The sequence below is a fragment of the Neovison vison genome, chromosome 2, assembly GCF_020171115.1.
Source record: "Neovison vison isolate M4711 chromosome 2, ASM_NN_V1, whole genome shotgun sequence".
Taxonomy (NCBI): domain Eukaryota; kingdom Metazoa; phylum Chordata; class Mammalia; order Carnivora; family Mustelidae; genus Neogale; species Neogale vison.
This window is the reverse complement of record NC_058092.1, coordinates 195,963,047-195,975,542: the sequence shown is the minus strand read 5'-3', so window position 1 is coordinate 195,975,542 and position 12,496 is coordinate 195,963,047. Positions and strand designations below refer to the sequence as shown.

The following is a 12,496-nucleotide window of genomic DNA, read 5'->3' as shown; positions in this document are numbered from 1 at the left end:
ACTCTGCTGGAGGTGCAGCTGTCCATCCAGGATTGGGGACCCCACCACTGTCACAAACCCAGATGCCTAGAGACTCTGCAGGGAACATACAAGCTGTCACTGATGGAAGGGGACAAGCCCCGGGCAAAGGGCAGAGCTGCCCCGAGTTCTACAGACTGTCACCATGGAGCCTCCCCCAGACCTTATCTTCAGACATCTGGGCTTTTAAATACATTATCTTGATTTTTTAATGCTGGCAACTAAGCAGCATGCAGCTGGCTGTCATTGGCTGGCGGGTGCCGGTGGCTGTCAGTGAACACTTAATGCACCACGTGATGTTCTGGTCCTTTCTGCACGGTGAAGTCACCATGCTGGTCACCACCGCTCCCAAGCCGGGAAACAGATGCACACACAGACGCAGTCGCTTGCACCAGATCTCAATTTAATAAGTGGCATTGGAACACTGACTGCCTGGGTGGCCCTCCCATAAGAAACCAGGAGCTTTCATGCCTTTCTATGTAAGACTGGGAACCCTGAGAGCTGTTTTAGTGAAGGTCCCTGTGCATGGTGAGTACGCGTTCTCTTGCTTAAACCTCACAGCAGCCCAGTGGAGACTTTATGTTGTTGGTCAGGAAGCTCAGTTCAGAGGGAGTGACTTTCCCAAGGTCTCTCAGCCTCTGTTTGGAGGGCTGTGATGGAAACTCAGGTCTGTCTGGCTCCAAAGTCCCAGGTCCTCCCATGTTGTCTGGGTGCTCTCTGAGTCCCCCGTGTCTGACCGAGGGCCACACCCAACAGGGCCATCCCCGCGTGGGGGGGTGGGGGTGGGAGGGGTGTGAACGAGTGTCTGGAGCTTGGCTTCTGAGGCTGCTGGGCAGGACTCTGGGGCAGCCTCCTAGCATGGGGCTCAGTCCAGGGTGTTGGGGTGGGCCTGGGTCTGAGCAGCCCCCCAGAGAACCTCACCGGGCTCGGTCCCGTTCGCTTCTCTGGGGTGAGAGGCACTGCCAAATGCCCTTGTGGACCATCTCACTGCCCAGGGCATAGTTGATGGCATTAATCGTGGGCACTGTTTTGGCAATGAGGGCAGGCACCTGTTGGGACAGAAAAGTTCAGGGAAGAAGCCTCACAGCCTCAGCATCTCTCCCTGGTCCCACTTGGTGACCCCAGTCCCACCCTCACCCCGCACGCCACAGCCACCAGTTATGGTCCTGGGCTGGATTCTGCAACTCCCAAGGCCTCCTTGACCAGTTGGCAGATGAGGCATGGAAGCCCCCCCCGTCCTGAGCACCAGTCTCAGCCTTGGTCCCGGAGTGGGGCTGTCCCTGTCCTCTCATGGGAGGCAATGTCAAGCAGCAGCCCCGTGTGGCCCCCAAGAAAAGCAAATTCCCAGTGCAATATGGGTGTTCTAAGGAAAAAGGAAAAGACTCCCAGGAGGCCAGAAGGCAGGAAAGAGAGATGGTGCAAGACAGAGAGACACAGAGATGGAGAGAGTTCTAACTCTGGGTCCGGGCGGGCTCCGTACCATCTGCAGCTTGGGGGAGATGGAGCTCACATCCACGATCGTTGCAGAGAGATACAGGAGGGCATAGGGGCCCCAGCCGAACAGCAGCGTCCTGGCGGGCAGAGTGGTGTTCACCTGCGGAGAGATGGTCACGGGAGAGAGGCGCTGAGCTGCTCTCGCTGGCTGCATCCCCCCACGGGGAGGGACCAGGTGGGCACTCAGCAGGGCCGGGGCAGTGTGACCCAGCTGTGGGAAGGTGCTGAGCCTGCAGAGGAGCTCAGGGTCAGATGGACCTCTCTGGCAGGTAAGCTGTGTGACCCTAAACCTGCCATTTAACCTCACTTGACCTCAGTTGTCTTGTTTGCAAAAATGGTTTGATAATGCTTCACTTACCTGGAGGCAGGGACTAGGGGTTGGATAATGAGCTCCCTTCCTGGTCCACGCTCTTTCTGAGGAACTCTGGGCTCCAACTCTGGGCTGGGTGAGCGAGGCTCCCCAGGCTGAGCTGCCTTCACAGCTCAGTCTCAGAACCCGCTTGTCAGCTGCAGCCACCTGGTGGATCTACCTGTCCCCGGTTCAAAGCGGCTTTGCAAGGTTTGAGACAACCGGGGGAGCGAGCCCTGTGGTGCCGCCTCTGGCCACAGGGAAGCGTACGACTTGCGATATATTCTCAGGTTGGAAGCTGCGGTTATGGCTTCCCCCGCACATTCAGATGTTAAAATGCTGCCGCTGGAAATCAGTGCCTATTTTCTCTTTGCGTCTCCCTTTAACGAAGAAGGTGACTTAAGTTGAAAGAGGGCACATTTCTTTCATGAAATAAAAATATGTTAGTTGGGAGACATTTATTCTCGTGAGTTGCCCCTCCCTCATTCCAAAAAGAAAAGAAAAGAAAAGAAACTGCTTCGCACTGACAGAGGGGCTCCTGGCGGAGCTGATGCCAGAGGAGCACTGAGGCCGCAGCACCTCCGGAGGCCGGCCTGCCCTTGACCGAGGTCCCTAGCCCACACGCCGCAACCTCTGCTGATGCTGCGGGAACTGATGGTTTCACGACAGGCCACGGAGGGGAAAAAAGCACACTGGTGTGGCAGCCCTGTCTCCTGGCCGATTGGATTTCCAGTAAACGTGGGCGACTTTGGGCACCCAGGTAGTGCTTGGGCGGGCAGCGCGGAGGACAGCCCGGAGGCGGTGAGGGGCAGGGGAGCAGGAGCCGGGAGCCATGCACGATTCCTGTCTCGGCCCAGCTCTCGTCCTCCCTCTGACTCTGAGCAACCTGGATCTCCTGCTAAAATTGATTTGTACAGTCCTTTCCCAATTCACAAGGAAAAAAAAAATAATGTGGCAAATTAAGTGTCTCAACAAAGATTGAATGTTTCTTTTATGCACTATGACCACTTGGGTCATGGAGTCCCAGGCCTGGGTTTGATCCAATTCTGTTATTACTAGCTTCCCGGCTTGTAGCTAGTTACTTAACAAGCCCTTATTATAGCCTCAATTTTCTAGCCTGTGGCAAAGTGATAACAAAACCTTCTTTAGAGAGTAGTTGCAAAGATGGAATGTCTTCATACACAGAAAAGTAGTATTAGTATCTGTTTTTTTTTTTTTGAAACTTGGGTGCTTATTATGGCTCATCTGCTAGAGATTGTCAAGGGGACAAAAGAAAATTGTAGAAAGGGACTATTAATGCAGAAATTCAGGAATGGCCAGGAGGGCTTTTTTTTTTTTTTTTTTTTGAAAGATTGTTTTTCTTGGACAAATGTGCTTGCAAGTGTGATTTTATGTTCTGGATAACAGTCTGTGATTAAACGAAACATCTTGGAGCAATTTAAAAGGAATATTTGAAAAGTATGTCATTCTGTGCCTACCCCTACGTCCTTGGGAAGAATGAAATGTGACAGCATGAATGGGGTCTGGCAGGGTGCCCTGACTCTCAAGGTTCTGGGGTCCGGTAAGTCTGAGCAGTCCTGGCCCTTCCTCCTGGGTCTTGGCAATGCCCAGCAATGGGGAGGGGACATTCCTGACCCAACAGCCCAAGCTCTGTGAATGTTGAATTTTTTTCCTGATCACTGAAAACACAGAAAACCCCTAACTACTGTCTCTCACATCAGTCATGTTCCTTGAGAGGGACAGAGGGATTTCTTCCTCTCTGGCACTGATCCTCACCTGGAGGTGGCGCGTCTTCCTGAGTTTCTGCTCCATGAGCTGATATGATATGACTGTGATGAAGAGAGGCAGGAAGAAGTTGAAAAAGGCCATGGTGAAGAGGAAGCTGATGAAGTTTCTGCAGGCAGAGGGGGTAGAGGAGTCAGGGTCATCTCTGGGGATGGGGGGAGGTCAGCTGCCCTTGAAGGCGTATTAGCCTTCACCCTAGACAGCCACCTGTGAGGAACTGTTCTCATCAGACAAAAGCTCTGAGTGCGGTTGCCCCCAGGTCCCACACAGACTCCCCTTAGAGACAGGGAGCCACTAGGTCCTTCTTGAACTTGCCTTTAAGAGCCAGAGGGCTGAGATGAGGGGGAGTCCTTCTTCAACTTTCTGTTGGGCAGTTCAGGTACTCAGGCCTGCTTTCTGTATATGCCCCAAGCATGGAGAATAGGACACTTCAGTTTGGAAAACACGTTTACCAAGTGGAAGATAGGTCAAAGGACCAAGAGGAAGGATCATTCAAGGAATGCTCCTGGCACAGGGACTTGAAAGGGGTCTGGAGATGACAAAGAGACTGGACAGTGTCAATGAAGAAATCACTGAAAGGACCACAGGAGAGTCTGGGGTCCCAGGAAGGGTCATGGGAAAGTGGGAGGGCTGGTCAGGAACAGGTGGGAGTCCCAGGAAGGTAGACTCCCATTCTGTGAAGGGAAGACTGTGTTACCTTGGTGCTGCCCAGTAGGGAGGAGTAGGAGGGAAGGCTGCCAGAGAACTGGACACTGGCCAGGAGGACACCTGTAGGGAGTGTCCTGGAAGGACAATTGTACCAGACTTGGGATCTCAAGCAGGTTTCACCTGGAAAGCCTGTCATCAGGGGCAGATAGGTCATGAGTAGACATGTAAAGCAGATGAAAGCAACATGGCTCTAGTAGAAGAAAGAGCGGGGCTGGAGCCTATGTGGCCCCTCCCCAAGATGTCCCCTAAAGGGTCTCTCTAGGCCCTGGTGTCTCCCCTGGTGTCTCCCCTGGTGTCTCCAGAGCCACATAGATGGGGCAGTCCTGGACACATGCTCCATGATGGTGGGGGCCATCATGCATCAATCTTGTCTCTCTAGGGCTTGGCCCAGGGGTTGGCTCACAGCAGGTGCTCAGGAAACTCAAGAACTAAACTCTATGCCAAGGAGGTCCCTCCCAGTGCAAAGACCTTAACATTCTTTGTACTGAACAAAGGACACAACTCCCTTAAGAAACTGAACAAGTCGGAGCTGGAACAGCCCGGCTGCACTGAAGACGGCAAAGGGGTCATGGGGCTCAGTGACTGTGCTGACTGTCTGTGACTCAGTGACTCACACAGGCCAACAGCTCACTGGGTAATACTCCTTTTGGGGCAAAAATTTATATTTGTCAGTATTTAATTATTTGCATCACATGCCCATCAGTTGTCCGGCTTGCAGAATGGGCTTTCCCTAGTCCCACTGTCCGCTTGCAAGTGGGTATCATGACCAAGGAGTTGAGATTATCTGTCACATGCTGACATTTCCCCATGTGGATTTTCAGCTGTGACACTGTTGTTATGCTCCTGTTGTTATAAGAACTCAAAGCAAAAATTCCCCAGGAAGGGAGCCTTGAAGCTGCTCCTCCCACCTCACCTGTCCCCCCGGGAGTAGTCCAGGGTGCAACACGTTCCCAGAGGCTCATAGTCATAGCGGCCCCAGCCCAGGAGGGGCAGTGCTGCCCAGAAGGCAGAAGACAGCCACACACAGATCACCAAGGAGATGGCCGTGTTCCATGCCAGTTGGCTGCCTGCATGGGAGAGAGGAGGAAGAGGAGGGTGGAGAGAGGTACTTGCTTGTTGGCGTGCCAAAGAATGGACTTCATGGTCACACAGAATGTTCCTAAATCCTGGCTCTGATGCTCCTAGCTTAGTGCCTCGGGCAAGCTGAAAGTTTCTCTGAGCCTCCATTTTCTCCTCAACAAAATGGGAATGATAATCCAGGTCTCAGAGGATGGTTATGAAGAATAAAAGAGATAATGGGTGGTGAATGTCTCCTGGGAGACATTCTATACCACCTTCTTTAGAGCACAGAGAAGGAGGGAGCAGCAAAAAAACAGGTATGCCTCCCCAAGTCAACCAGGGAAGAAGCATGGGCAGTGCAGTTCAGGTAAGGGTCACAGAAAGGGAGGCAGAAGTCTAGACTTACCGCGGTCCTTGGCTGTGGCTCAGACACAGGCCACTGTCCCGCTTCCAGGATACCTTCTGAGGACCTGGGGTGCCATCTCAGTGCTGATGGCAGGGGCTTGGTCCCAACATCATTTTTTCATGTGACCAGTCCCACTGACCTGACCTCCTCCATGTCCCCTCCTCCCACGCCCCTCTCTGTAGCAGCCTCCTCCAGCCCTTCCCATCCGATGGTTCCTCCTGGTCCTGGCTTCAGAAAGCTTTTCCCTTGCACCTCATCTGTCTGTGGTTTATTTGTCATGTTCTTTTGAGGACAAGACCCCAGGGCAGAGGGTAGGTCTCCAAGTGGGGTTTGATCCACAGAGAAGAGCAGATCTATACCTTCCCGCATCCGGACACTGCTTCCCCAACAACAGCCCTGAAGGCAGTTTGCTTGAATGTATCCTCCTGCTATGGACTCAGTGTTTAAGCCTTGACCAAACTCGTGTGTGGAAGCCCTCCCCCTCCCTGCCTCCCCACCCCCCGTGTGATGGCATTCCAGGAGAGAATCTTTTGGAGGTAATTAGGTCACAAGGGTGGAACTCCTATGATTTGATTAGTGCCCTTATGTGAGAAGATATAAGAGAGATGATCTCGGGGTGCCTGGGTGACTCAGTTGGTTAAAGCCTCCGTCTTCAGCCCAAGTCATGATCTCAGGGTCCTGGGGTCGAGCCACACATCGGGCTCTCTGCTCAGCGGGGAGCTTGCTTCCTCCCTATCTCTGCCTGCCTCTCTGCCTATTTGTGATCTCTGTGAAACAAATAAATAAAATCTTTTTAAAAAAGAGAGAGAGATGATCTCTCTTCTCCATGAGGTGACAGAGCAGGAAGGCAGCTGTCCACAAGCCTGGAAGATGCCAGAAGCCAGCCATGCTGGAACCCTGATCTCAGACTTTCAGCACCGAAAAACTAAGAAATCCATCTCTGTTGTTTCAGCATCCATGTATGGTATTTTGTTATAGCGGCCCAAGCTGACGGAGACACCCCTCCCCCTGACTGGGACACAACGATTAATAGTTACCATAACGATGTATTGCTCTATTGGCTTTGGAAACAGATGACCACAGTGATATGTCCAGGGTCATCCTGTATGGAGTGGATAAGCTCAGACACCCACCTTCCCCCTCCCCTGCTTTCATATTGTTCCACGGTGCCCTCCAGCTTAGGAGAGGCTTTGCTCTAGGGACCTCAGAATAGGGATCAACTGCTCTATACTGAGGGAGGGAAGTGTGTTGCTGTCCGAGGAGGTGTGCATTGTATATGTGCATGTGTGTGAGTGTGTATGTGTGTATATGTGTGCATACAGTGGTCTGAGGGAGCCCTGGGGGTCAGACTGGGATAGGAGAAGCAGGAGAGGCACTCTGAGGTCAGATGGGGCAAGTGAAACTCATCTGCCTCTAGAAATGATAATCTTGGGGCACCTGGGTGGCTCAGTGGGTTAAGCCACTGCCTTCGGCTCAGGTCATGATCCCAGGGTCCAGGGATCGAGCCCTGCATCGGGCTCTCTGCTCAGCCAGGAGCCTGCTTCCTTCTCTCTCTCTCTGCCTGCCTCTCTGCCTGCTTGTGATCTCTGTCTGTCAAATAAATAAATAAAATCTTAAAAAAAAAAAAAAAAAGAAATGATAATCTTATCATTTCTATCAACTTTCTGGCCTGGGGAGAGGTAAGTGACTTTGCCGAGGGGGGAGGTGGGGTGGATTGTGTATGTTGGGGGGATGGCGGGGTGAGAGCAGAACTGCAGATTCCAAAGGGGCCTTGCCCAGGGCTTCAGGCCATGCTGGCCACAGCCACCACAGCAGGCTCCATGCCAAGAAAGCCACAGGTTGGGATGTAGAGCCCAGGAGACAGAAGTAGTGACTGACATGGGAGGCATCCTGGCCACGCCCAGTGCCTGCTCTGCCTCTCCTAGCTGGGTGACCTTGGGGAAGGGCTTAACTTCTCTGAGCCCCCACTTCCCAGACTGCAAGTTGGGGTTTGTGGTAAGGGTTAGCAGACTCACAGCCCCCCGAGGTCTGTTCACATATCCCTGATGGGGAGCAAGATTCTAGAAGGCCAGTGGGTGAACATGTTTTTAAATTTTAATGTGTACTAAAATTGTAAGGACATTAAAGTTGTGATTTCAGAGACATTGCTTAGGATGAGACTAGAGCAGGTGTTTGTGTTTTTTTAAATGAATAACTTTTAAGAAAAAAAATCAAGTATATAACAGAGCGGGTCGTACAGTGACATAGCCAGTTAAGAAGGTGGCATTGACAGTGCAGTTTGGGAGCTCTGGGGCTGGACTGGTCTTCATGAAGCCCTGAGATGGTGGAGGCCCCACGGAATGTGAGGTGCAGGGATACACACCCACTACACACACACACACCCACCCACCCACACACACACACACACAGTCTCTCTGCCCCCCAGTGGGGCCCATCTGCAAGGCCATTTTCTGTATCTATGACGTTAGTTGATTTTCAGAATAAAACCAGGAGGTTGCTTATAAAAATCTGCTCTTAGAGGAGACAGAGGTTCAGAGAGGACTCCTGACTTGCCTGATGCTGCATTGACATTCCAGCAGGGGCCTGGGGCACCTTTCCTGTCGGTTCTCCCTGCCTCCTTCCTTTCCACATACTTACGGACACTCAGACCCACCTAGTCTCCCCTGGACTGGGAAACACAGAGCCGACCTTTGTCCTGATCACCCTCACCGCACAGACGTCCCTCCCTCTGGGAGCACCAATACTTACGCGTGCAGTAGTGGTGATAGCGCCCCCAGGCGACGGCCGCGGTGCTGCAGATGCTGGCCAGCGCGGTCACAAAGCCCTGGAAACCGTGAGCCTGGCAGCCATCGGAGCCATAGGGCCAGCTCCTGTGGGAGACACCGGGGCCAGCGATCCCTTCCCTCTGTCCCTGCCCTTCTCCCACACCTGCCCCTCAGGAGCTTGGAGGGCACCCTCCTGAATGTTGGCCCGAGTCCCCAGAAGAGGGCTTCATTGTCTGTTTCTCCTACAAGGAAACAGGAGCCCCAGAGGTCAAGTCCCTGGGCTGACCAAGTAAAGCCCAATGCAAACTGCCTGGGCTCAGTGTCTTTCTCTGCATCTCAGACCAAAGGGTCTTTCTGTGTGGTCCAAAGCCTTCGGCAAAGGAAATGGGACATTCTGGGAAGAGAGTCCATGACTTTATTCTATGGAGAGGGAAAATTAGGCTCAGAGAAGAAGAGGCACTGAGCCAAGGTCAGACAGCAGATGAAGGCAAGGTCAGAGGGGAGACCCCAGAGCTCCCCGCTCTCAGCCCCAAGGGCCAAGCAAGTGTAAAAGCTTCTACTGCCTCCTCCTGGAACCTAAGGGTCAGGAGGAGATCAGGACAGGAAATCCTCACGAATCCCAGCCCCACAGACTGGTCAGCCCTAAGCACGCACACTCAGGTGGGCTCCAGCCTTCGTTTGAGTGCCTGGAACCGGAGCAGGTTCACTTAAGAAAACAATTTGTAAACACCTGACACCATCTTGAAAGATCCTGGTTTTCACCTAAGGAGGTTTTAGACACTTGTGTTTGTAAAAGCAACTGCAATTTGACGTCTGTTGGGCTTCCTGCGTGCCACGCATCATTTTCACTTATTTCCACCTAATAACAAGTGAATACTTCCAGCCACCCTATGAGCTGGAGAATAATATTCAACTTACAGCAGAAACCAAGACATAGCCAGCACTCACATCAAGGCAGCCTGTTTGCGGAGCCTCTGCCTTTCATCCCTATAGTCTGCCAGGTCTGTGGGTGGGTTTGGAGCAACTCCTGTGCTCCAGAAATCAGCCATGGGTCTTCAGGGATAGTGTGGAATTCGGGTTTAGCCTCGTACTGCCTGCCCACCCTGTCCCCTACGGTTTTCTATAGGAGGAGAAAAATGCCTCTGGCTTGGCTGCCCGGTACCCAGTGCCCAGTGCCCAGCGGTCAGGCCCCAGGGGTGGGGGGAGCTAGTACCGGCGGAGGCTGGCTGTGGCTGCAACAAGGGCGTTCAGGCTGATCCCAGAGTCTGCCAGAGCCAGGCTCAGCACCAGCAGGTGGGTAGGGGTCCGCAGCTCTGGCATCTTGCAGAAAGAGAGGATGGTGAGACTATTGAGGCAGAGGCCGGTGAGCGCTGGAAAGAAGGGGGAGGCAGGTGTCAGGGCTGGAGAGGCCGACTGGGGTCAGAACCAAGGGCCTGGGGTGGACAGAGCCTCAGCCTCCTGCCCCTCCATGCTCAGGAACCTTCTCGGTGCAGCTCGTCCAACTATCTGAGAAGCGCTGCCTCTCAGATACCATCGGTCGTAAGACACATATCTTGCCTCCTCCTGACTCAAAAGTAAGGAAGAAAGCAATAAGGCACAGCGCGGTTCATGCTGGAGCAGTAGCAGTCGCCGACAGCGGCTGACACTTATCTGCGCAGGGGACCGAAAACTTTCTCCGGGTCCTCCTGCTCAGTGTTCACCTGGATGCTGTCCTCTTCATGTGCACCTGGAAAACAGGCTTAGAGGGACTAGTTGGCTTGCCCTAAGCACACAGCTGGTGAGTGTAGCAGAGCTGGGACTACGACTCACATCTGTCACTCCGAGGGCCGTTCAGAAACATTAGGGAGAGCCGGGAGAAGGGTCTGAGTTTTGAGCTGGGGGCTGCCTGGGACAGCAGCCAGTGAGGTGGGCTGGAGGGGGCAACCTTAGGCAGCAGGCAGACCAGACCTGGAGCTTTAGCTTGGTCTCTCACTTGCTGCTCCTTTAGGTCTCTGAACCCTGGCTTCCCCATCGAGAGAGAGGAATGGGCGCCTGGGTGGCTCAGTGGGTTAAAGCCTCTGCCTTTGGCTCAGGTCATGATCCCAGGGTCCAGGGATCGAGCTCCACATCAGGCTCTCTGCTCCCCAGGGAGCCTGCTTCCTCCTCTCTCTCTGCCTGCCTCTCTGCCTACGTGTGATCTCTGTCTGTCAAATAAATAAATAAAATCTTTAAAAAAAAAAAAAAAGTAAGGAAGAAAGGTAGGAATGGGGAGGGATCCTGCCTTCAAAAATGCAAGTGTTTACTGGGAGGAGAGGGTGTGAAAGAGCATTCAAGACAAGGGGAACAGCATGTGCAGAAACTTAAAGTGGTAAAGTTTCAATATATGACTGAGGACTGAGAGGGTTGCTGGATTGTAGGGTTCCTAGAAGAGAGGAAGAGGGGCAGGTCCCCCAGACAATGGTGTCCAGGGCCTTCGGGACGGGCCTAGTGGCTGCCACTCCCTCCCCAATGTCAGTTCTCCTTGGGGGGAGGAAACAGGTTGACAATCTCTCTGGTTCAGGGGTGAACAAGGGCTGCATTCCTGATTAACAGTTGTGAACTGACCCGGCACCAGGTCTCCAGGGTCAACTCTGGCCTCAAGGAGCATCTGAAGGATTCTGGGCTAAGAATCCTAACTTCCTCTCAGGAAGTTAGGCAGCCCCTGGAATGGAAATGCTTAGAGCTGGGGAATGGAGATGACAGGAGCAATGTGGAGATGGAAAGGATGGGGGCAAAAGAGATTAAATCCTGAGTGTCTGTGGAAACTAGACCTTTGCACCATGACCCCTCCTAACCTTCAAGATCACCCATGTGGGGTCCAAGAACCTGGCTGACTTGGTTATAGTCACATGGAGAGCAGGTGACAGAGCTGTCTGTCTTCAGAGCCTGCCAGAGGCCTGAGCTTACATGAGATTCTTAGCAGGATTTTCAGGGAGTAGGTTAAACTTTAACCCAGCTGGAGGGACAAGAAAAGGCCTGAGCCTGGTTCTTGGTTATATTCTGGGCAGACTCTCTGAGCCTTGCTGGCTTCTCTCAGCTCCCAGCCGGCATCCCACAGGGGCACCCATCAGAAGCCCCATGGGTATAAGTGTAGCGTTTGGGTGTAGGGTTTGGGGACAGAGGAGTAGGGCTTGGGGACCTCTGCTTGTCAGCTCCATAGCTGTGGCCTGAATCTGGGAGCCCACTGGGTCCCTGCCCCACCCAGGCCCTTCCTTGCTCACCTTCTACCAGCAGCACCGTCCCCACAGCCAACACCTCCAGCTCCCCAAAGCCGGTGGGCAGGGACCCAGATTCTGCCATGCTGGGCCCTTGTCCCTGCCGCCCAGCTCTTCTCTGGCTCGCTAAGCCAGGCCCCACCTTTTAAAGGGCCAGTCCACGTGCGGGCACATGCAGGTGATTATGCTAGGCCTTGGGCTCCTTCTTGCCGCCCCTGCCCTAAACTGTGCTTTTGGCCCAAGTAGAAGAAACACATTCATCAGTTGGACAGTGCAGCCTTTGTGAAGCTGGAATGGAAGCCCTTTTCATTCATTTCAGCCCAATCAGGCAGGATTAAGTTCCCAGAATCCAAAGGTTGTGGCTGAGAGCCAAATTAGAAAAGAGTTGCATAACCAAGGGAGGGGTGGGGAGCAGAAAGAGGGATTTGAGCGGCAGCTGTCCCTGAGAATTGGTTCGGGGCCAACCCCTCCCCCACATGTGTGTCCACACAAACGAAGGGTAAAGGATGATAATTGGCAAACCAGCGTTGTCATAGAAAGAATCCCAATGGGGACCAGTGACGGAGTTTGTGGTTCAGAACCTGCCATTAACCAGCTGGGTGTACTGGGGTGGGACCACCTGGGTCTTCTCAGTTTCCTCCTTTGCAAGGTAAACAAACATGTTTGGGGCACCTGGGTG

The 12,496-nt window shown here is 53.2% G+C and overlaps 1 protein-coding gene across 1 annotated transcript; it reads right to left on the bottom strand.

The window, feature by feature from the left end:
- Positions 1-400: 400 nt before the first annotated feature.
- On the bottom strand, positions 401-11,931 carry RGR (retinal G protein coupled receptor). The gene is made up of 7 exons (XM_044239961.1): positions 11,824-11,931; positions 9,798-9,954; positions 8,568-8,689; positions 5,268-5,421; positions 3,638-3,755; positions 1,499-1,612; positions 401-1,067 (listed from the first exon to the last, which is right to left on the bottom strand). The coding sequence occupies exons 1-7, from the start codon at positions 11,900-11,902 to the stop codon at positions 936-938; spliced, it is 876 nt and encodes a 291-aa protein (XP_044095896.1). The 5' UTR covers positions 11,903-11,931; the 3' UTR covers positions 401-935.
- Positions 11,932-12,496: the final 565 nt, after the last annotated feature.